Raw genomic sequence first — 16,022 nt, forward strand, 5'->3', positions numbered from 1 at the left:
TCCAGGCATCCCAATTTTTCCCAATGTGGTAGGCATGTCGGGTAAATGACACATCAGGTTTCCACCTTAGGGCTCTGAACCGCCGACGGGCATGCTCAGGTGTTAGCCCCATTCTGATTCTGGCCTTGTTTTTAAAAAGTTCATAACTGTTCATGTGTTCCTTAGGCATTTCAGCCGCCACCTCTGCTAAGGGTCCACTGAGCTGCGGCCTCAGCTCTACCATGTACTGGGTTGGAGGGATGTCGTATCCAAGGCAAGCCCTTTCAAAATTTTCTAAGAAGGCCTCAGTATCATCGCCTGCCTTGTAGGTGGGGAATTTCCTGGGATGGGAAGTGGTACCTGGAGAGGAGTTGTTAGGATGGTCTGATGCACCCTGCCTAGTCCTTGCTGCTTCCAGTTCCATCTCTCTTTTATGGGTCTCCTGTTTGGCTTTTTCTTCTCTTTCATGGGCCTCCTGTTTGGCTTTCTCTTCTCTTTCATGGGCCTCCTGTTTGGCTTTCTCTTCTCTTTCATGGGCCTCCTGTTTGGCTTTCTCTTCTCTGTCATGTTTGGCTTTTTCCAGCTCCATCTCTCTCTTGTGGGCCTCCTCTTTGGCTTCTTTCTCGAGTTTTTTAATTTGAAGTAGTCTCTGATGTTTTTTCTCATTTTCTTCTGCTTCTAGTCTGGCCAGTTCTAGTTTGCTAGCTGCTTCACTGGTAGTCATTTTCCTGCTTTCCTGTGCTGGGCCACACCCCTCTGCAGTTGACTGAAACTGGGATGTATTTAGCTCAGGCTCCTGCTGAGTGCTGCTGAGTTAACAGAGACTTTCTAACAAGCTACTCCCGAGGATGTAAAAAGAAAAAAAACACAATTCAGATTGTAAATTACCTTTACCAGATCAAAGTTTGCTCACTGATTGAACCGTTCTCTTAACAAAGGACCTTGTTAAAAAAAACTTAACACCTCTGCCTTCAGGCAAGGAGAGATAAGATATGCATCTACCTTCAGCTCTGCTCTCCAAGCAGCTAGAAGGAAAAAAAAATCTCTTACTGGCTTTTGGGTTTAAAACGATCCCACCGCTGTGCCACCATGTCAAGGCTGTATCCCTACTTTGAACTTTAGGGTACAAATGTAGGGGCCTGCATGAAAACTGCTAAGCTTATCTACCAGCTTAGCTCTGGTCCCGCTGCCACCATTCTCGATGGATTCCCTCCCTGGGAAGCCTTGAGAAACCTTTCACCAATTCCCTGGTGAATACAGATCCAAACTGCTTGGATCTTAAACAAGGAGAGATTGACCCTTCCCCCCTCCTTCCTTTCACCAACTCCTGGTGAATACAGATCCAAACCCCCTTTGGATCTTAAAACAAGGAGAAATCAATCAGGTTCTTAAAAAGAAGGCTTTTAATTAAAGCAAAAGGTAAAAATCATCTCTGCAAAATCAGTATGGAAAATAACTTTACAGGGTAATCAAACTTAAAGAGCTCAGAGGCATCCCCTCTGTCTTAGGTTCAAAGTATAGCAAACAAGATAAGCACTCTGGTAAAAGGTACATTTACAAGTTGAGAAAACAAAGTAAATCTAAGACGCCTTGCCTGGCTTTTACTTACAATTTTGAAATAAGAGAGACTTGTTTAGAAAGATGGGGAGAACCTGGATTGATGTCTGGTCCCTCTCAGTCCCAAGAGCGAACAACCCCTTAAACAAAGGACACACACAAAAGCCTTTCCCCCCCCAAGATTTGAAAGTATCTTGTCCCCTTATTGGTCCTCTGGGTCAGGTGTCAGCCAGGTTACCCGAGCTTCTTAACCCTTTACAGGTAAAAGGATTTTAGAGTCTCTGACCAGGAGGGACTTTAGTACTGTACACAGTATGGCTGTCACCCTTCCCTTTATAGTTATGACACGCCCCCCAAATCACAGATAGTGTTGGACGTTCGGTTCCACACTGGCTGTGATTTCTTCCTGGAGTTCTAGGAGAAAACAGAGTTAACAAGACACATGTACCTTTAGACATACTACTGATTATATAAAAACTAACAATATGTTTCATTACCAGAACAATTGTTAACCAGTTAACTCTGGGAAACTTTCCCGGGAGAGTGCATCAGCCACTTTGTTAGAAGCTCCCGAAATGTGTTGTATTTCAAAATCAAAATCTTGGAGAGCTAAACTCCACCGAAGAAGTTTTTTGTTATTCCCCTTGGCGGTATGAAGCCACTGTAGCGCAGCATGGTCTGTTTGTAGTTGGAAGCGCCGTCCCCAAACATATGGGCGTAGCTTTTCCAGCACGTACACAATGGCGTAGCATTCCTTTTCGCTGATTGACCAGTGGCTTTCCCTCTCAGACAGTTTCTTGCTGAGAAACACGACAGGATGGAATTCTTGATCTGGTCCTTCCTGCATTAAAACTGCTCCCACGCCTCGCTCAGAAGCATCTGTGGTTACTAGGAACGGTTTGTCAAAGTCTGGGGCCCTTAGCACAGGGTCAGACATGAGTGTTGCCTTAAGCTGGTTAAAGGCCTTTTGACACTTATCAGTCCACTGAACTGCATTTGGCTGTTTCTTTCTGGTTAGGTCTGTCAGCGGGGCGGCGATTTGGCTGTAGTGTGGTACAAATCGCCTATAATATCCGGCCAAGCCTAAGAAGGATTGGACCTGTTTCTTTGACTTTGGAACCGGCCACTTTTGGATAGCATCCACTTTGGCCTGTAGGGGATTTATAGTTCCTTGACCCACCTGGTGCCCCAGGTACGTCACTCTGTTTTGGCCTATTTGACACTTTTTAGCCTTAACAGTTAGTCCTGCCTGCCGGATGCGCTCGAAGACTTTTTTCAGGTGCTCCAGGTGTTCTGTCCATGAATCAGAAAAAATGGCCACATCATCGAGGTAGGCAACTGCAGATTCTCCCAATCCTGCTAGGAGAATCTACAAGTCTTTGGATTTTAGAGTCTCTGACCAGGAGGGACTTTAGTACTGTACACAGTATGGCTGTCACCCTTCCCTTTATAGTTATGACAAAAACTCTACACAAAAATCAGTGACCAGAACTGTACAGGAACCAGAATTTCCAATTTGCAGGAAATTTAATTTTTAGATGTTTTTCTAAACTAAATTTAATCAAAATTGAGATGTTCCCCTGGAAAGATTTGATTTGAAGACATGGTATTTTCTGATGGAAAAGTGTTCCATCAAAAGAAAATTTTACAAGCTCTGCAAGTGACCATGAGAACTACAGAGAAACATTTGCTTTTCTCCAAATGTATCCATCTTAAAATATCACAGTTGAATATTGGCCAAGATAAGCAGGTAGATTCCAAAATAAGTCTCATCAGGAGTATTCATGGAATGAAGAGGACTCAAAAGCTTTACCTGGAAAATGTCTTAAGAGTAGAACTCGCCACATTCTGAAGGAGGCACCTGACTGGGGAAAGAAACTATGGTCAAGAAATAGATGCCAGACGAGCAACACACAAGCCCATAATTAGATACAAGATTCTATGACTAAGGCTATGTTTTAGTTACGGGTATTTTTAGTAAAAGTCATGGACAGGTCACAGGCAGTAAGCAAAAATTCACGGCCCGTGACCTGTCCATGACTTTTACCCTGACTAAAACTTGGGGGTGGGTGGGTGGCATGGCTCAGGAGGGTGGTCCTGGGGGCACCGTGGGTGCTTGGGAGGGAGGGGAGTCACAGCCCAGGGGCGCTGCGGGTGCTGGGGGGGGGGGCATTGCGGCCCAGGGGGGTGACGCGGGTGGTGGGGCTGGGGCAGGCTCCCTACCCAGTTCCTGGGAAGCAGCGACCCAGCTCCTAGCTCCATGTGCTGCCTCCGCTCTGCCCTAAGCCCTGGTTCTTCAGCTCCCATTGGCTGGGAACCGCAGCTAATGGGAGCTACAGGGGCGGTGCCTGCGGGCGGATGCAGCATGTGGAGGTAGGAGCTGAAGGAGGGGAGTTGCTGTTGCCTTTACGGGGAGCCCCCCCCCCCAGGTAAGCACCGCCCCAGGCCCCAACCCTCAGCCCTGAGGCCCCTACACCCAAACTACTCCTGCTCAGGGGTGGGGGCACCCGAGACTGCCTGAGCAGCGGCCAGTGTGCCTGGCCCAGGGGCTGCCTGAGCTGCTCAGGTGGCCCCCGGGCAGGGCCGGCTCCAGGCACCAGCGAAGAAAGCAGGTGCTTGGGGCAGCCAATGGAAAGGGGCGGCACGTCCGGGTCTTCGGCGGCGGGTCCCTCAGTCCCTCTCGGAGCGAAGGACCCGCCGCCGAAGAATGAAGCGGTGCAGTAGAGCTGCCGCCGATCAAGGCTTTCTTTTTCTTTTTTTCCCCGCTTCGCCGTTTGGGACGGCAAAAAAGCTGGAGCCGGCCCTGTCCCCGGGCCAGGCGCACCAGTGCTGCAGAAGTCAAGGAGGTCTCGGAAAGTCACAGAATCCGTGACCTTCGTGACAAACGCGGAGCTTTAACTATGACCATTCCTGGGAGAGATGGCAGTCTGCAAAAACTGGCCAACTGCAAAAGATCTGCTTGTTTAGTTAATCTTTCCAACATCAGGCTTTAGAGAATGAAAATTAGCACTAGTAGTGCAGTATACATCCAAAGGGGTTTGGGAAGAGCAGCTCTTTACTCTTTATCAGTGCATCATGGACTTGCACAGTCTAGTACAGTCGCTCTGCTTTTCAGTGCCTTCTTAGAACTGGAACACTTGATTTAGTTCCAAATCAGCATTAGTTTCCTCCAGCTACATGTACATTGATGTGGCAACGAACTAAATACTAAAAGAGGCACTGTTCAATTTAGGCCCAAATTTTCATGTTTTTAAATAAATTGACATGAAATAAATTCTCTCAGCTTTGTGTACGTTACTTCACAGAGGGGAGACGTAACTCATTAATAAATCACTAAGATAAACGATGTTTTGCATAAGTGCTACGCATCATATAATATTATACTTTGTTATTGTGTTGCTTGTATTGTGGTAATCCCTAGGAACCCCAGTCATGCAGCAGCACCCCATTGTGCAGGGTGCTGTGTGCGAGGTGTAGGTGCTGTGTGTAAGAGTTCTGTGTAGCTCGAAAGCTTGTCTCTCCCACCAACAGAAATTTGTCCAATAAAAGATATTACCTCACCCATCTTGTCTCTCTAATATCCTGGGACCAAAACGTATATAAGAACACTGCAAACAAGTGCCATTCAGATGCAGAACAAAAAGATGGTCCCTGCTCCAAATTATACCCAGTCACACTGTCATTGATTTGTATTGCAGTAGTTCCTTAAGGCCCCTAACTAAGATTGGGACCCCATTGTGGTAGGGCAGATTTGGGCAAACTACGGCCCGCGGGCCATATCCGGCCCACGGGACCATCCTGCCTGGCCCTTGAGCTCCTGGCCGGGGAGGCTAGCCCCCGACCCCTCCCCCGCAGCCTCAGCTCGCCGTGCCACTAGTGCTCTGGGAGGTGGGGCTGCGAGCTCCTGCCTGGCAACGTGGTGGCGTGGCTGGCTCCGGCTGGGTGGCACAGCTGCCAGTCCTGGTGCTCTGAGCGGCATAGTAAGAGGGCGGGGAGCAGGGGGATTGGATAAGGGGCAGTGGGTCCTGGGGGGCAGTCAGGGGACAGGGAGCAGGGGGCGGTTGGATGGGGCGGAGGTTCTGCGGGGGCAGTCAGAGGGCGGGGAACAAGGGGGGTTGGATAGGCGTGGAGGTCCTGGGGGGGCCTGTCAGGGGGTGGGGGTGTGGATAGGGGTCGGGGCAGTCAGGGGACAGGGAGCAGAGGGGTTTGATAGGGTTGGATAGGGGGTGGGGTCCCGGGGGGGTGGTTAGGGGTGGGGGGTCTCAGGAGGGGATGGTCAGGGGACAAGGAGCAGGGGGTTTGGATGGTTTGGGAGCTCTGAGGGGAGCAGTCAGGGGGCGGGAAGTGGGAGGGGATGAATAGGGGGGTGGATAGGGGGTGTGGGCCAGGCTGTTTGGGGAGGCACAGCCTTCCCTACCTGGCCCTCCATACAGTTTCGGAACCCCGATGTGGCCCTCACGCCAAAAAGTTTGCCCACCCCTGTGATAGGGACTGTGCAGACAGTTAGAGACAGTCTCTTTCCTGAAGAGATTACAATCTAAATAGAAAAGACAGACCAAAGGAGAGGCAGAAACACAGAACAGGGGTGGCCAAAGATTACACTGCAGGCTCAGCGGTTGAGCAAGTCCTACTCTAGTGCACCTATCCACTGAACCATGCTTCCTCTATAACTATTATATAGCTCAGGGGTCAGCAAGCTTTCAGAAGTGGTGTGCCGAGTCTTCATTTATTCACTCCAATTTAAGGTTTCGCGTGCCAGTAATACATTTTAACGTTTTTAGAAGGTCTCTTTCTATATCTTTAATATATAACTAAAGTATTGTTGTATGTAAAGTAAATAAGGTTTTTAAAATGTTTAAGAAGCTTCATTTAAAATTAAATTATAATGCAGAGGCCCCCAGACCGGTGGCCAGGACCCAGGCACTGTGAGTGCCACTGAAAATCAGCTTGCATGCCGCCTTTGGCACGCGTGCCATAGGTTGCCTACCCCTGATATAACCTGTACTGTCCTCTATTTCTAGACTGCAGACCTCTTCATGACTCTGGTGTTTGAGCTTCGAAGTGTCTCTGCTGATGCTTTAATAGGCCTTTGGCGTAGATCTTCGTTTAAATGCAGGGACAACTGGTAAGACTCCTTTAACAGTGAACAGCTGTATTCTTTTATGGTAAAGAAATGTATTTCCTTTACCTTTATTTTGATCAGATCCTACGCCAAAATAGTTGTTACGTTCTGCTCTGCTCTACTGTGGGTCTCTCATTTCAATGACAGAAAGATGATGTTCCCCTTCAAGCCTGTATCTCGATAACTTTCCAAGGTATGTATCAGTGTCTTCAAGCAATTCCAAGACCCACTTCCCACAAAGCCAGGTGATTTCTGTGACAGAATATAGTGATAAGTGCACCAGAAGACTTGCATAGCTCTCCAAAAGAAAGGAATCTGCTGGCTCATATTTGCAATAAGTTTCTCAAACCGCCAGTGGCAAAGCCCTGCCTTGGGTTCACAGTTATGTGTTTTGAGATGTGCTTTGAGACGGGATCAACGGTCTTGTAGTTAAGATGCTGGATTGGGATTCAGGAGATCTGGATTCTGTGACCAGCTTTTCTACAGATTCCCTGGACTCCTTGGTCAAGTCCCTTGATCTCTCTGGGCCTCAGTTCTCCATCTGTAAAACAGGGATAACAACGCTTCCTTTCTCCCATTCTTTGTGACTTGTCTGTTTAGACTGTAAGTGCTTCGGGGCAGGGAAGGTCTCTTACAATGTGTTTTTTGGAGTGACCTGAACAATGGGGCCCCCATCTCTGTTGGGGCCTTTAGATGCTGCTGTAATATAAATGATAAACATGGTAGTGTCTCCTATGAGTGGAACACTATACAGCCCCTGCTTATATTTTGCCACCTAGCAGGTCTGATTCTCTTCTCTTCCAAGGCCAGAAGGGACCATTGTGATAATCTAAACTGACCTGTATAACAGAGGCCATAGAACTTCCTAGAGCAGATCTTTTAGAAAAACATCCAATCTTGATTTTAAAATGGTCAGTGATAGAGAATCCACCACGACCCTGGGTAAATTGTTCAATGGTTAATTACTCTCACTGTTAAAAATCTATGCCTTTATTTCCAGTCTGAATTTGTCTAGTGTCATCTTCCAGCCACTGGATCGTGTTCTACCTTTATCTGCCAGATTGCAGAGTCCATTATTAAATATTTATTTCCTAGGTGGGTACTTATAGACTAATCAAGTCATCCCTTAGCCAAGAATTTGGCCCAGAAGTCTATAGGGAATGGGTGTATACAAATGAATTAAATACACTAAATGAGTCCATTGAAAACTGTACAAATAGGATGGGAAGAGGGAGCACATAGAAGAGGATTTTCTGTTTCTGTTTCAAGGGTGTTTTATGTGTATATTCTATAATTCCCAATTTTATGTGTTTTGGTATTTAATGCCAGTGCTGATAATAAAAGTGGCCACTGTTAATGGTATCAGTGTAAAGCCTTTCCCACTAGAAACACCCTGTCAGTGCTGGTCATTGATCCAGCACAGTGTTCAGTGTTGCCTTCTCTGTCCACTTCCTCGCGAAGAGAATTTTCCAGCCATTCCAGGAACAATACCAATGGGAAGCTCAGGTCATGCTTCCACCATCTGGATGTAAATCAAGATTTATGTTGTTAGGCACCGGTCATAATGGAAAAATATGGAAAATCCCACTGGGAACATTATGAACTTTCCAATGTGGAATGAATTAAAAGTGGCAGCTGCTCCTGATGTGCTTCATTAGAGAAACAAATCTTGATTGATGTTCACCAAAGCTGATGTGTTCAATTTGTTTTACATCCATCTGTAGTCAGTTCCCAGATTAACAGTGTCAATTGTGCAGGAAACGTGATTGGTGGAGTGGAGGATGGGCTATTTCTGTGTGTGTATGAGGATTTCCCTAGACACTGGGAGTCCAGCTATTTTTGTTCAGTTCTCTCTGTGTGGTGTGCTTCTAAAACATTGGCTCAGTCTTGACATTTTTGCATGACCAAACAAATCATTTTTGTTTCAATTTTTATGCGTCTTGTCCAGCTATTCCTCCTCAGTTAGTATAAATCAAACGATCTGGAAATTATTCATACGTGTTGGTTGGAATCAGGGCAAGGAGAATCCTACCTTGGTGAAACCTTGGACATTGTCAAATTATTATTGTTGTGGGCACATTAAAAGATTCTGAGGTATGGTCTAGTTCAAGGTAAGTACAAAACAGATGCTTAACCCAACATGATTAAACCTTTTGAGGCTGCAAAATTGGCCTGGAAGAGACCTTATATATAAAAAGGTTTTCTTATGAGATTTCTGCCACTTCCTCCCTTCAGTCCTACCAGAAATACCATGAGAATAGCAGAGGAAGGGGGAAAAGAAAAGTAATTTTAAAAGTGAACAGAACTTTTGGATTCTTTTTTTTTTTTTTTTTTTGCAAAAGTTTTGGTCTGTTCACTGATCCAAACCAGTTTACTTAACACTAAAATTATATCCTTCCTAATGGAATGTTCTTTCACCAACAATGCTGACTGCATGCACGGAAGGTCAAAAATCCCTTTCTAGCCTTTCCAGAGCTGATTTTAAAAAAAACCTCAACCAATGTCCACAAAAATGTGGTCGAAAATGCTTTCCCAGTTTTGGTTGAAGAAACTTTTAGATGGAAATTATTTCCTTGATATAATCTAGAGTTGAGCCTCACTCACAATGTTTAGAGCAAGGTCCAAACATCTCTGATATTGGGACTGGTTCAGATCTGAGGGTTTGGATCTTTGATAAGGCTGAGTCCTACACTGTTGTGGTCAATTAGTTTGTCCCTTAACTTCAGTAAGAGTGGGATCAGGCCTATAATCTTGTTTTTCTTCCTCCTTCCAACAATGTGGGCTTTCCTAGCAAATACAAGTAAATATATTGAGAACTGCAAGCATAGAAACAGGCATTTAATGTGCTTTCAGGCCAAAATATTATCTAGCTTAGACTAAATTTTCTGTACAGCTGCTCTGGATTTGTAACAATGGTTCATGCTTCACTTGACACAAACATGAAAAATTGGCATTAACTCTACATTAGTTATAAGAAAAACCCTAAATCACTTAATTTCTCTCATGCTGACAAATAGCTACATTATTCTTCAGAGAAAAATCACAACTGCAGGTCATCTTCTGCCCAAAGCAGTCTAAGGCTTTATCTACATGGGAAACTCTTACCAATTATACCAGTATAGCTACACCAGTATAGCTCCCTGTGTGGACATTCTTCTTCTGCTATACAAATGTCTTTTTTCAGTTTTCCCAAGTGACATAATTCTGAACCGCAGACTTAAATGACTAAGATTTGAGACATTTCAGTCTTTAGGTGTCCAATTTGAGACATCTTAGAGGGAACTATTTTTGAGAGAGGGACGCTGAGTCCTTTCTTGAAAATCAAGTCCCTTGAGGAGACGCAAAAACTTGGGATGTCCAGATTCACTAGTCACATTTGAAAATCTTGGCCTAGGAGGTACAGTGCTGCACCCATTTAAATACATGCCAAACCTCCCAGTGACTTTTGTAGGGTCAGGATATGCCCCTTAGTTTTTTAGTGGGCTTTTATTTCCATCTCAGGAAGACAGAAGGCAAATATTCTTTGACTCTTAGGTACTTCAGTTCATGTAGGTTTTGACGTTTTTCTGTTGTGTTTCAGGCAGCCGCTAGTAGATGCTCTCCCATCGTGTGCTACAGAGGCCTGTGTTGTCCTGATGAAAGAAATTATTGTTGCAAAAGAAGTGGAGGAGGACAAAATGGAATCTTTCCTTTGGTCATTGTCATTCATTCCTGAGCCCACCACAGGCATGATCGACTCTCTTGCTGTGAGCAGACCAGTTTTTCATTTTATCATTAAAACCAAGTGTGGGAGGGGGGCTAGCTCAGTGGTTTGAGCATTGGCCTGTTAAACCCAGGGTTGTGAGTTCAGTCCTTGAGGGGGCCACTTGGTCCTGCTAGTGAAGGAAGGGGGCGGGACTTGATGACCTTTCAAGGTCCCTTCCAGTTCTATGAGATAGGCATATATTATATTTATTCCTAGCCTTGGCATTTAGACTATTAGTCTCACTCCCACTCAGATTTACATGAAACTCTGCTTCTGGAGGTGATTTTAGTGATGTGTTCTGGGAGTGGACTGAAACTACCAGCTCATTTCATGTAAGACTCCAACAGAGGGTGCAAACAGCCTTTAGTTCCTGGGGTTTGATTTGAACCGGCAGTGTAGAGATAGAAGGGAAGAGACTGAACTGGCCCCTCAAGGGTGCTCTCTGCAGGTCAAGGTAGAGGTTCAAAGGCAGGACAGTGTGAGGAAGCTAATACTATTACAGGTTCTGCTGTCCCTGTTTTTTGGATAGAGGCTTCATTCTCCAGTGCTGTTAATTCAGCACTTTTTTAGGAGTATTATAATTAACACCCACAGACATTCCAGGCCTACAGCTGCTTTTCAGATTTTGACTTGTTAGTTGATTATATGTGCTGAGTATTCACATTTTTATAGTGTGGTTTTCCCCTAAGGTAATATGTAATGCAGTCCCTTCGTGGATTATGATGTACACCATGCATTTCAGCTCAGAATGGCATTTGTCACCGAGGGAAATTCTATTTCTTGCCTTTAATGGGGTGGGGAAACCTAATGGTTCAGGAGGCAACGGCCCTGACTTACAGCAGAATCTTCTTGCTGGGTTTATGCAGGGGGATTGTGACTTTCTGACTTATCTGTGCCCAGTGAGTGAGCACTTGGGCCTGGTACATTCTTCCTGAGGTTGTCCTGTTCCATTTCAGGTGGGGATAGCTTAATAGCTACTTCTGTAGCTTACTGTGTTTGAAAAGCCTGAGATCACTTTGAGGGAAAGTCAGCAATTGCAAATTATTTTTAAACAGAATAAAATAACTGCATGGGTCTATTTGGCTTGGCAGCAAAGGGCCCACTGATTAGTCAGACTCATGAAGAATCATTCTCACAACTTGCTGTTCCCTATCAAACAATTACAGGCCAGGATAATAAAGCGATGGCTGCCAGAGCTTTGAAGGCTTTCCAGAATTCCTAGTTGAGATAATTCATATCCAGCTCATTTAGTCTTCTGGGTCATCACTTAAATTATGGGATTTTCAACAAAACCATGTTTACTTCAGGGTGTATGGAAATATGGGGTTTGACTACAGCTTTATGGGACAAATAGAAACATGTTTTGTGCCTTGGACCCACTTAACTTCCAGTGCTCCTCTTCTCCAAAATGCCTGTAGTTGAGAAATGTTTACAATTCATGGCAAGTTTGTGTACTGGGAAAGAATCTGTTAATGATTATGGAATGCAAACAGTTCAGAGTAGGTTCCCATATAAACACATGGGCTCTGTTCCTGAAAACACGTGTGTCTCTTTACTCATGCAAGTGCTCATAGTGAAATTTATTGTATGGTATGTTAAAATATTGACTGATGTGCATAAAATGAACAGCTCTGGTAGATGCACATAAATTCATTACACACTGGCCTCATAAGGAGATGAGGCTGAATTTGTTTGTGTCGTTAGAATGCTAGGACTATAACTTTCTATGCAAAGTCTCCCTCCCTCCCTCAGCTATAGTTTTTTTCAGCCTTTTGCTTCCTCTGGCCCTTCTCCCTGCTCTTCTCCCTCCAGATGCATTTCCTGTTCCATTTCTTCTTCCTCTGTCCACCCTCTCCAGCTGCTCTTTCTCTCCTTTCCTCCCAGGATTCTTAACAGCTGCTCTCAGTGTGCTGGTTGGATCTGGGTTTGCAATGTTGCTACTTTTAACTTTCTATTTAGAAAGCTAAATTGGGAGAGGTTTGAAAAGTTCTTGGCTGATCTCTTATTACAGAAAGAGCAATCAGAAACTGCTTGATTGCCAGTGAGTGCAACAGAGACCTGCTACTAGAGGGCACTTTTTAAAATTGTCTGTGCTGAACTGCAAACTCCAGTTGTTTTCTAGGAGAAAAATAACATACCATTCTGTCAGGCATTAATCTATTAGTATTCACATCTAGGGGCCCTGTTACAATTTTGTATATACAAACAGCAACCATTTATTTATCATATTTATTTATAATAACTGCTTTTACAAGAAAGAACAAAAGTAGGGTCTACACGAGAGCGCTCATGGTGTCTCTCTCTCCTAGCTGGCTGCATCTAAAAAACAAACAGCAGCTGCCAAAGTGGCAGGAAGAGAAAATTTCAGTAGGGGGGTGCTGTAAAAAGAAAACAAGTCACAACAGATGCAAACTGTGCATAACCATAGGCCTAATCTTGCAATCCTTTTGGCCTCAACTAGTCCTGGTCCCACTGAATTCAATAGAATTACTAGAGTAGTGGTTTTCAGGATTAAGCCCTGTAAGATATATGGGTCACACTTTATATTGAGGTTCCTTTTTATAAAAGGCTAATAAATGATTTATAGGTGTTGTAAGCATATTACAGACATAATTAGCATGTGCTTATATAACCATCTGTAATACACTAACATGTGTTTTAGGTTATTTGTTTATTTATTATTTGTATTATTGTAGCACCTAGTCCTAGACCAGAACCCCCATTGTGGTAGGTGCTGCTGGTTATAAACAACCTGTTGGACACAATAACAAACTAATAAATGGTTAATAAATTGTTATAGTCTTGTATTATCTTTTATAAGCTATTTATCAGTGGAAACTTAATATAAAATGTGACTCGTGAAATACTGCACTATTGCTACACCTCAATAAAAGTGTAGGTGATAATGTTATAGCCAATCTAAATTACATTCTCACTGCACTGGTATCCTTAATTTAAAGCACTCCCCTGTTGAGAGGACAATGGCCACTTGTATTAATCTCCTCCATGCACTGTACAGCACCTTTGCATCAAAAGCTTCTATTTGCTACAGCTTAATCTTGACTTGGAGAGCCCATTGCTATGGGGACAGGCAGTATATTTTGCAACATAAACAATGTGAGTGTTCTAAGCACTGGGAGTATCTTGGAATGCATTTCACTATAGAATGGCCTTGAGTCCTCTCAAGGATCATACTAATTCAGTCTTCACTTAAACATATGAGAGTGGTAGATTTTTCTCCATATCATCTGGGGTTTTCCTCTGAGTCTCCCCAGCATGTTTTTTTATTAAAACCTTTCAAAGACACAATAGTCACTATTTGAAAGTGGGGGTTATTTTCTGTGGCTTCATAAGAGTGTATAAGGATGAATTAATTAATGCTTGTAAATCTCTGTGAAGATGTACATGCCATCAGAGTGCTCGGGGTATTATAATAAATAGGAGGCTTACAGTTTTTAAGCAGCCTGTCATTCTTGTCTTGATTTACAGCCTTTGCTGCAGTCACCAGGAGCAAGTCAGAGTGTCTTCTTAGGAATAACTGCTTTGGTGCATCACTTTTGTTCAGCTAACAGCGCCTGTGACCGTCTGCCTGCAGTACAGATGGTGACAAGTATTCTGGAAGGATACTTGGGAGGAAACTGCACCTTGCAAGAATCAGGACTCAGCCAGGTAACAGTCATTTAGACAAGCGTGGAGTAACCCCGAAGACAAGTTTCAAACAGCCATCCCTCCCTTTTTCTCCCTTTAGACACAATCAGAATAAGAACCTGTACGATGAAAATGACATGCAATGGAGTCTGGAGTGAAAATATGGATACCTTTTGAATCTACAAGCAAATGTTATTTTACTCATTTCAGCTATATTCTTTGGTAGTACATATGGCCAAAAGAGGCTTGTTGGACAGAAAAGAGTTGCTTTCATGGATATTCGTGGGTATTCAGACAACAAAACCTTTTAGAAAATTGTCTAAAAAGGCACAAGTGTGTTGGATCTTTTTTAATCCTTTCTACAGATTTTAAAATTTTATTTGTAACATTATTTTAAAAGCTGTTGGATATAAAATGAAAAACCTTTTAAAAACTACAGAGAACACGAGAAATAATTTACCTGTCCCTTCTTTTGATTGTCTTCATGCAGTTAGTGGTAGCTGTAACATCATAGGATGATGCACTCTGGGGAGTCACAGCATGACTGGAGTTGACTGGCATGATGTTGAAGGACTTGCCAAGGAAAGGGGAAATGATATTGTGTTCGTTGATTGTGTGTGATTTCTCTGTTGGACTGGGAGCAATTCAGCCCATATTTCTGGATTCTTCATTTTAACTGCACTTCACCTTTAAAGAAATATCTTCCTTCTGTTTCACCATCCTCCTAAGCAGTTGGCTCCTTCTTTCTCACCCTTAGAGACCACAGTGACAGTGTACCAGATAGTTAGTAAGTGTAGCAGGACCCCAACTGCTATGCTAGCCGAGGTATTTTGCACCTTCCAGAATTTAAGGTCCCAATGTGCAAAGCACACTTGGTTTTAGTTATTTTTTTCATATCATCTGAGCAATCTGTCACTCTCAGTTCTGTTACAGCAGTTATTTAAACACCAGGTTTTATTTTATGGGAATTTCAATTGAGTTTTTAAGATAAAAATGTCATTCCTGAACTTTTTTGACTGCTCCTGTGGGCAATAGAATCGTAGAAGGCAGATGGAAAGACAGGCAGGAAAAATCTGTTGTATGAGGTTATAGAGTCCATTTTCCTAGGGAGGGGCAGAATTGCTCCCTACTGTGTATCTTCTAGTGCTGTGTCTAGTCTGGTTTTAAATAACTCGGGCAATAGGGCTTCCACCATTTCCCTTGGGGGACTATTCCACAGTCTAATAGCTCTCACCATTAGGAACTATTTCCTGAGAGTAAGCCAGACTTCTCTTAATCTCTTCAACATGCATTTCTGACTAAAGCTGGGTTTCTTTTAAAAGGCCATTCAAATAATGGAAGGGCTTTTTCCTTAATGTTACATGCATGAGCTTGTCATGAAAATAATAATTTACATTTACAGTCCTGAAGCATCCCAAAGGACTGTACAGAATCTGGCCAAGATGTTCAAACACAAAGCAAGGCACCTAAATAAAAGTGGCTTGATTTTTGAGACCCACTGAAATGCAGCCACCTCAGGAGAGGCAGGCCAGGCACCAGCTGAGCAACAATATGGCGCAATGGGTGCAGGGGAGAGGATATTTTTGGCTTAGGACAGTTCTACTAAAATGGCCACCTCATCTTTAATATCCATGCACGATCGAAAGAATCTCATGTCTCAAGCCTCGTCATAAGCATCCTACATTAAATAGGGTCTGAGTCTCCTTTAGCTCACACAGTTACAGCAGTTTCTGACACATTTTAACTCTGCAATTACTCCTGAACTACACCGGTGTGTGTGTGTATATACAGCACAGTTTAGCTAAGAACAATGTAAGGTGGGTCAGCCTATGAGGAGTTGAACTTATGGGTATAGGGAGTCTAGGGATAGAGCTTGCTACTGAAAAGTCGTCATTTTCCAACAGTTACTATGTCCATTGGTTTCTGAAATTCCTCCGGTTTCGTCTATACTTAGTATAGGAAATGACCGTG

At 43.8% G+C, this 16,022-nt stretch overlaps 1 protein-coding gene across 1 annotated transcript in view; it reads left to right on the forward strand.

The window, feature by feature from the left end:
* The window catches only part of LOC135884578 (uncharacterized), a 189,678-nt gene that overhangs the window by 27,358 nt on the left and 146,298 nt on the right, over positions 1-16,022 (forward strand). Inside the window, exons 8-10 of the mRNA XM_065412000.1 lie at positions 6,558-6,661; positions 10,239-10,404; positions 13,893-14,072. Coding sequence (XP_065268072.1) covers positions 6,558-6,661; positions 10,239-10,404; positions 13,893-14,072 — 450 coding nt within the window. The remainder of the gene's footprint in view (positions 1-6,557; positions 6,662-10,238; positions 10,405-13,892; positions 14,073-16,022) is intronic.

The sequence above is a fragment of the Emys orbicularis genome, chromosome 10 (assembly GCF_028017835.1).
Source record: "Emys orbicularis isolate rEmyOrb1 chromosome 10, rEmyOrb1.hap1, whole genome shotgun sequence".
In the NCBI taxonomy this organism is placed as follows: Eukaryota; Metazoa; Chordata; order Testudines; family Emydidae; genus Emys; species Emys orbicularis.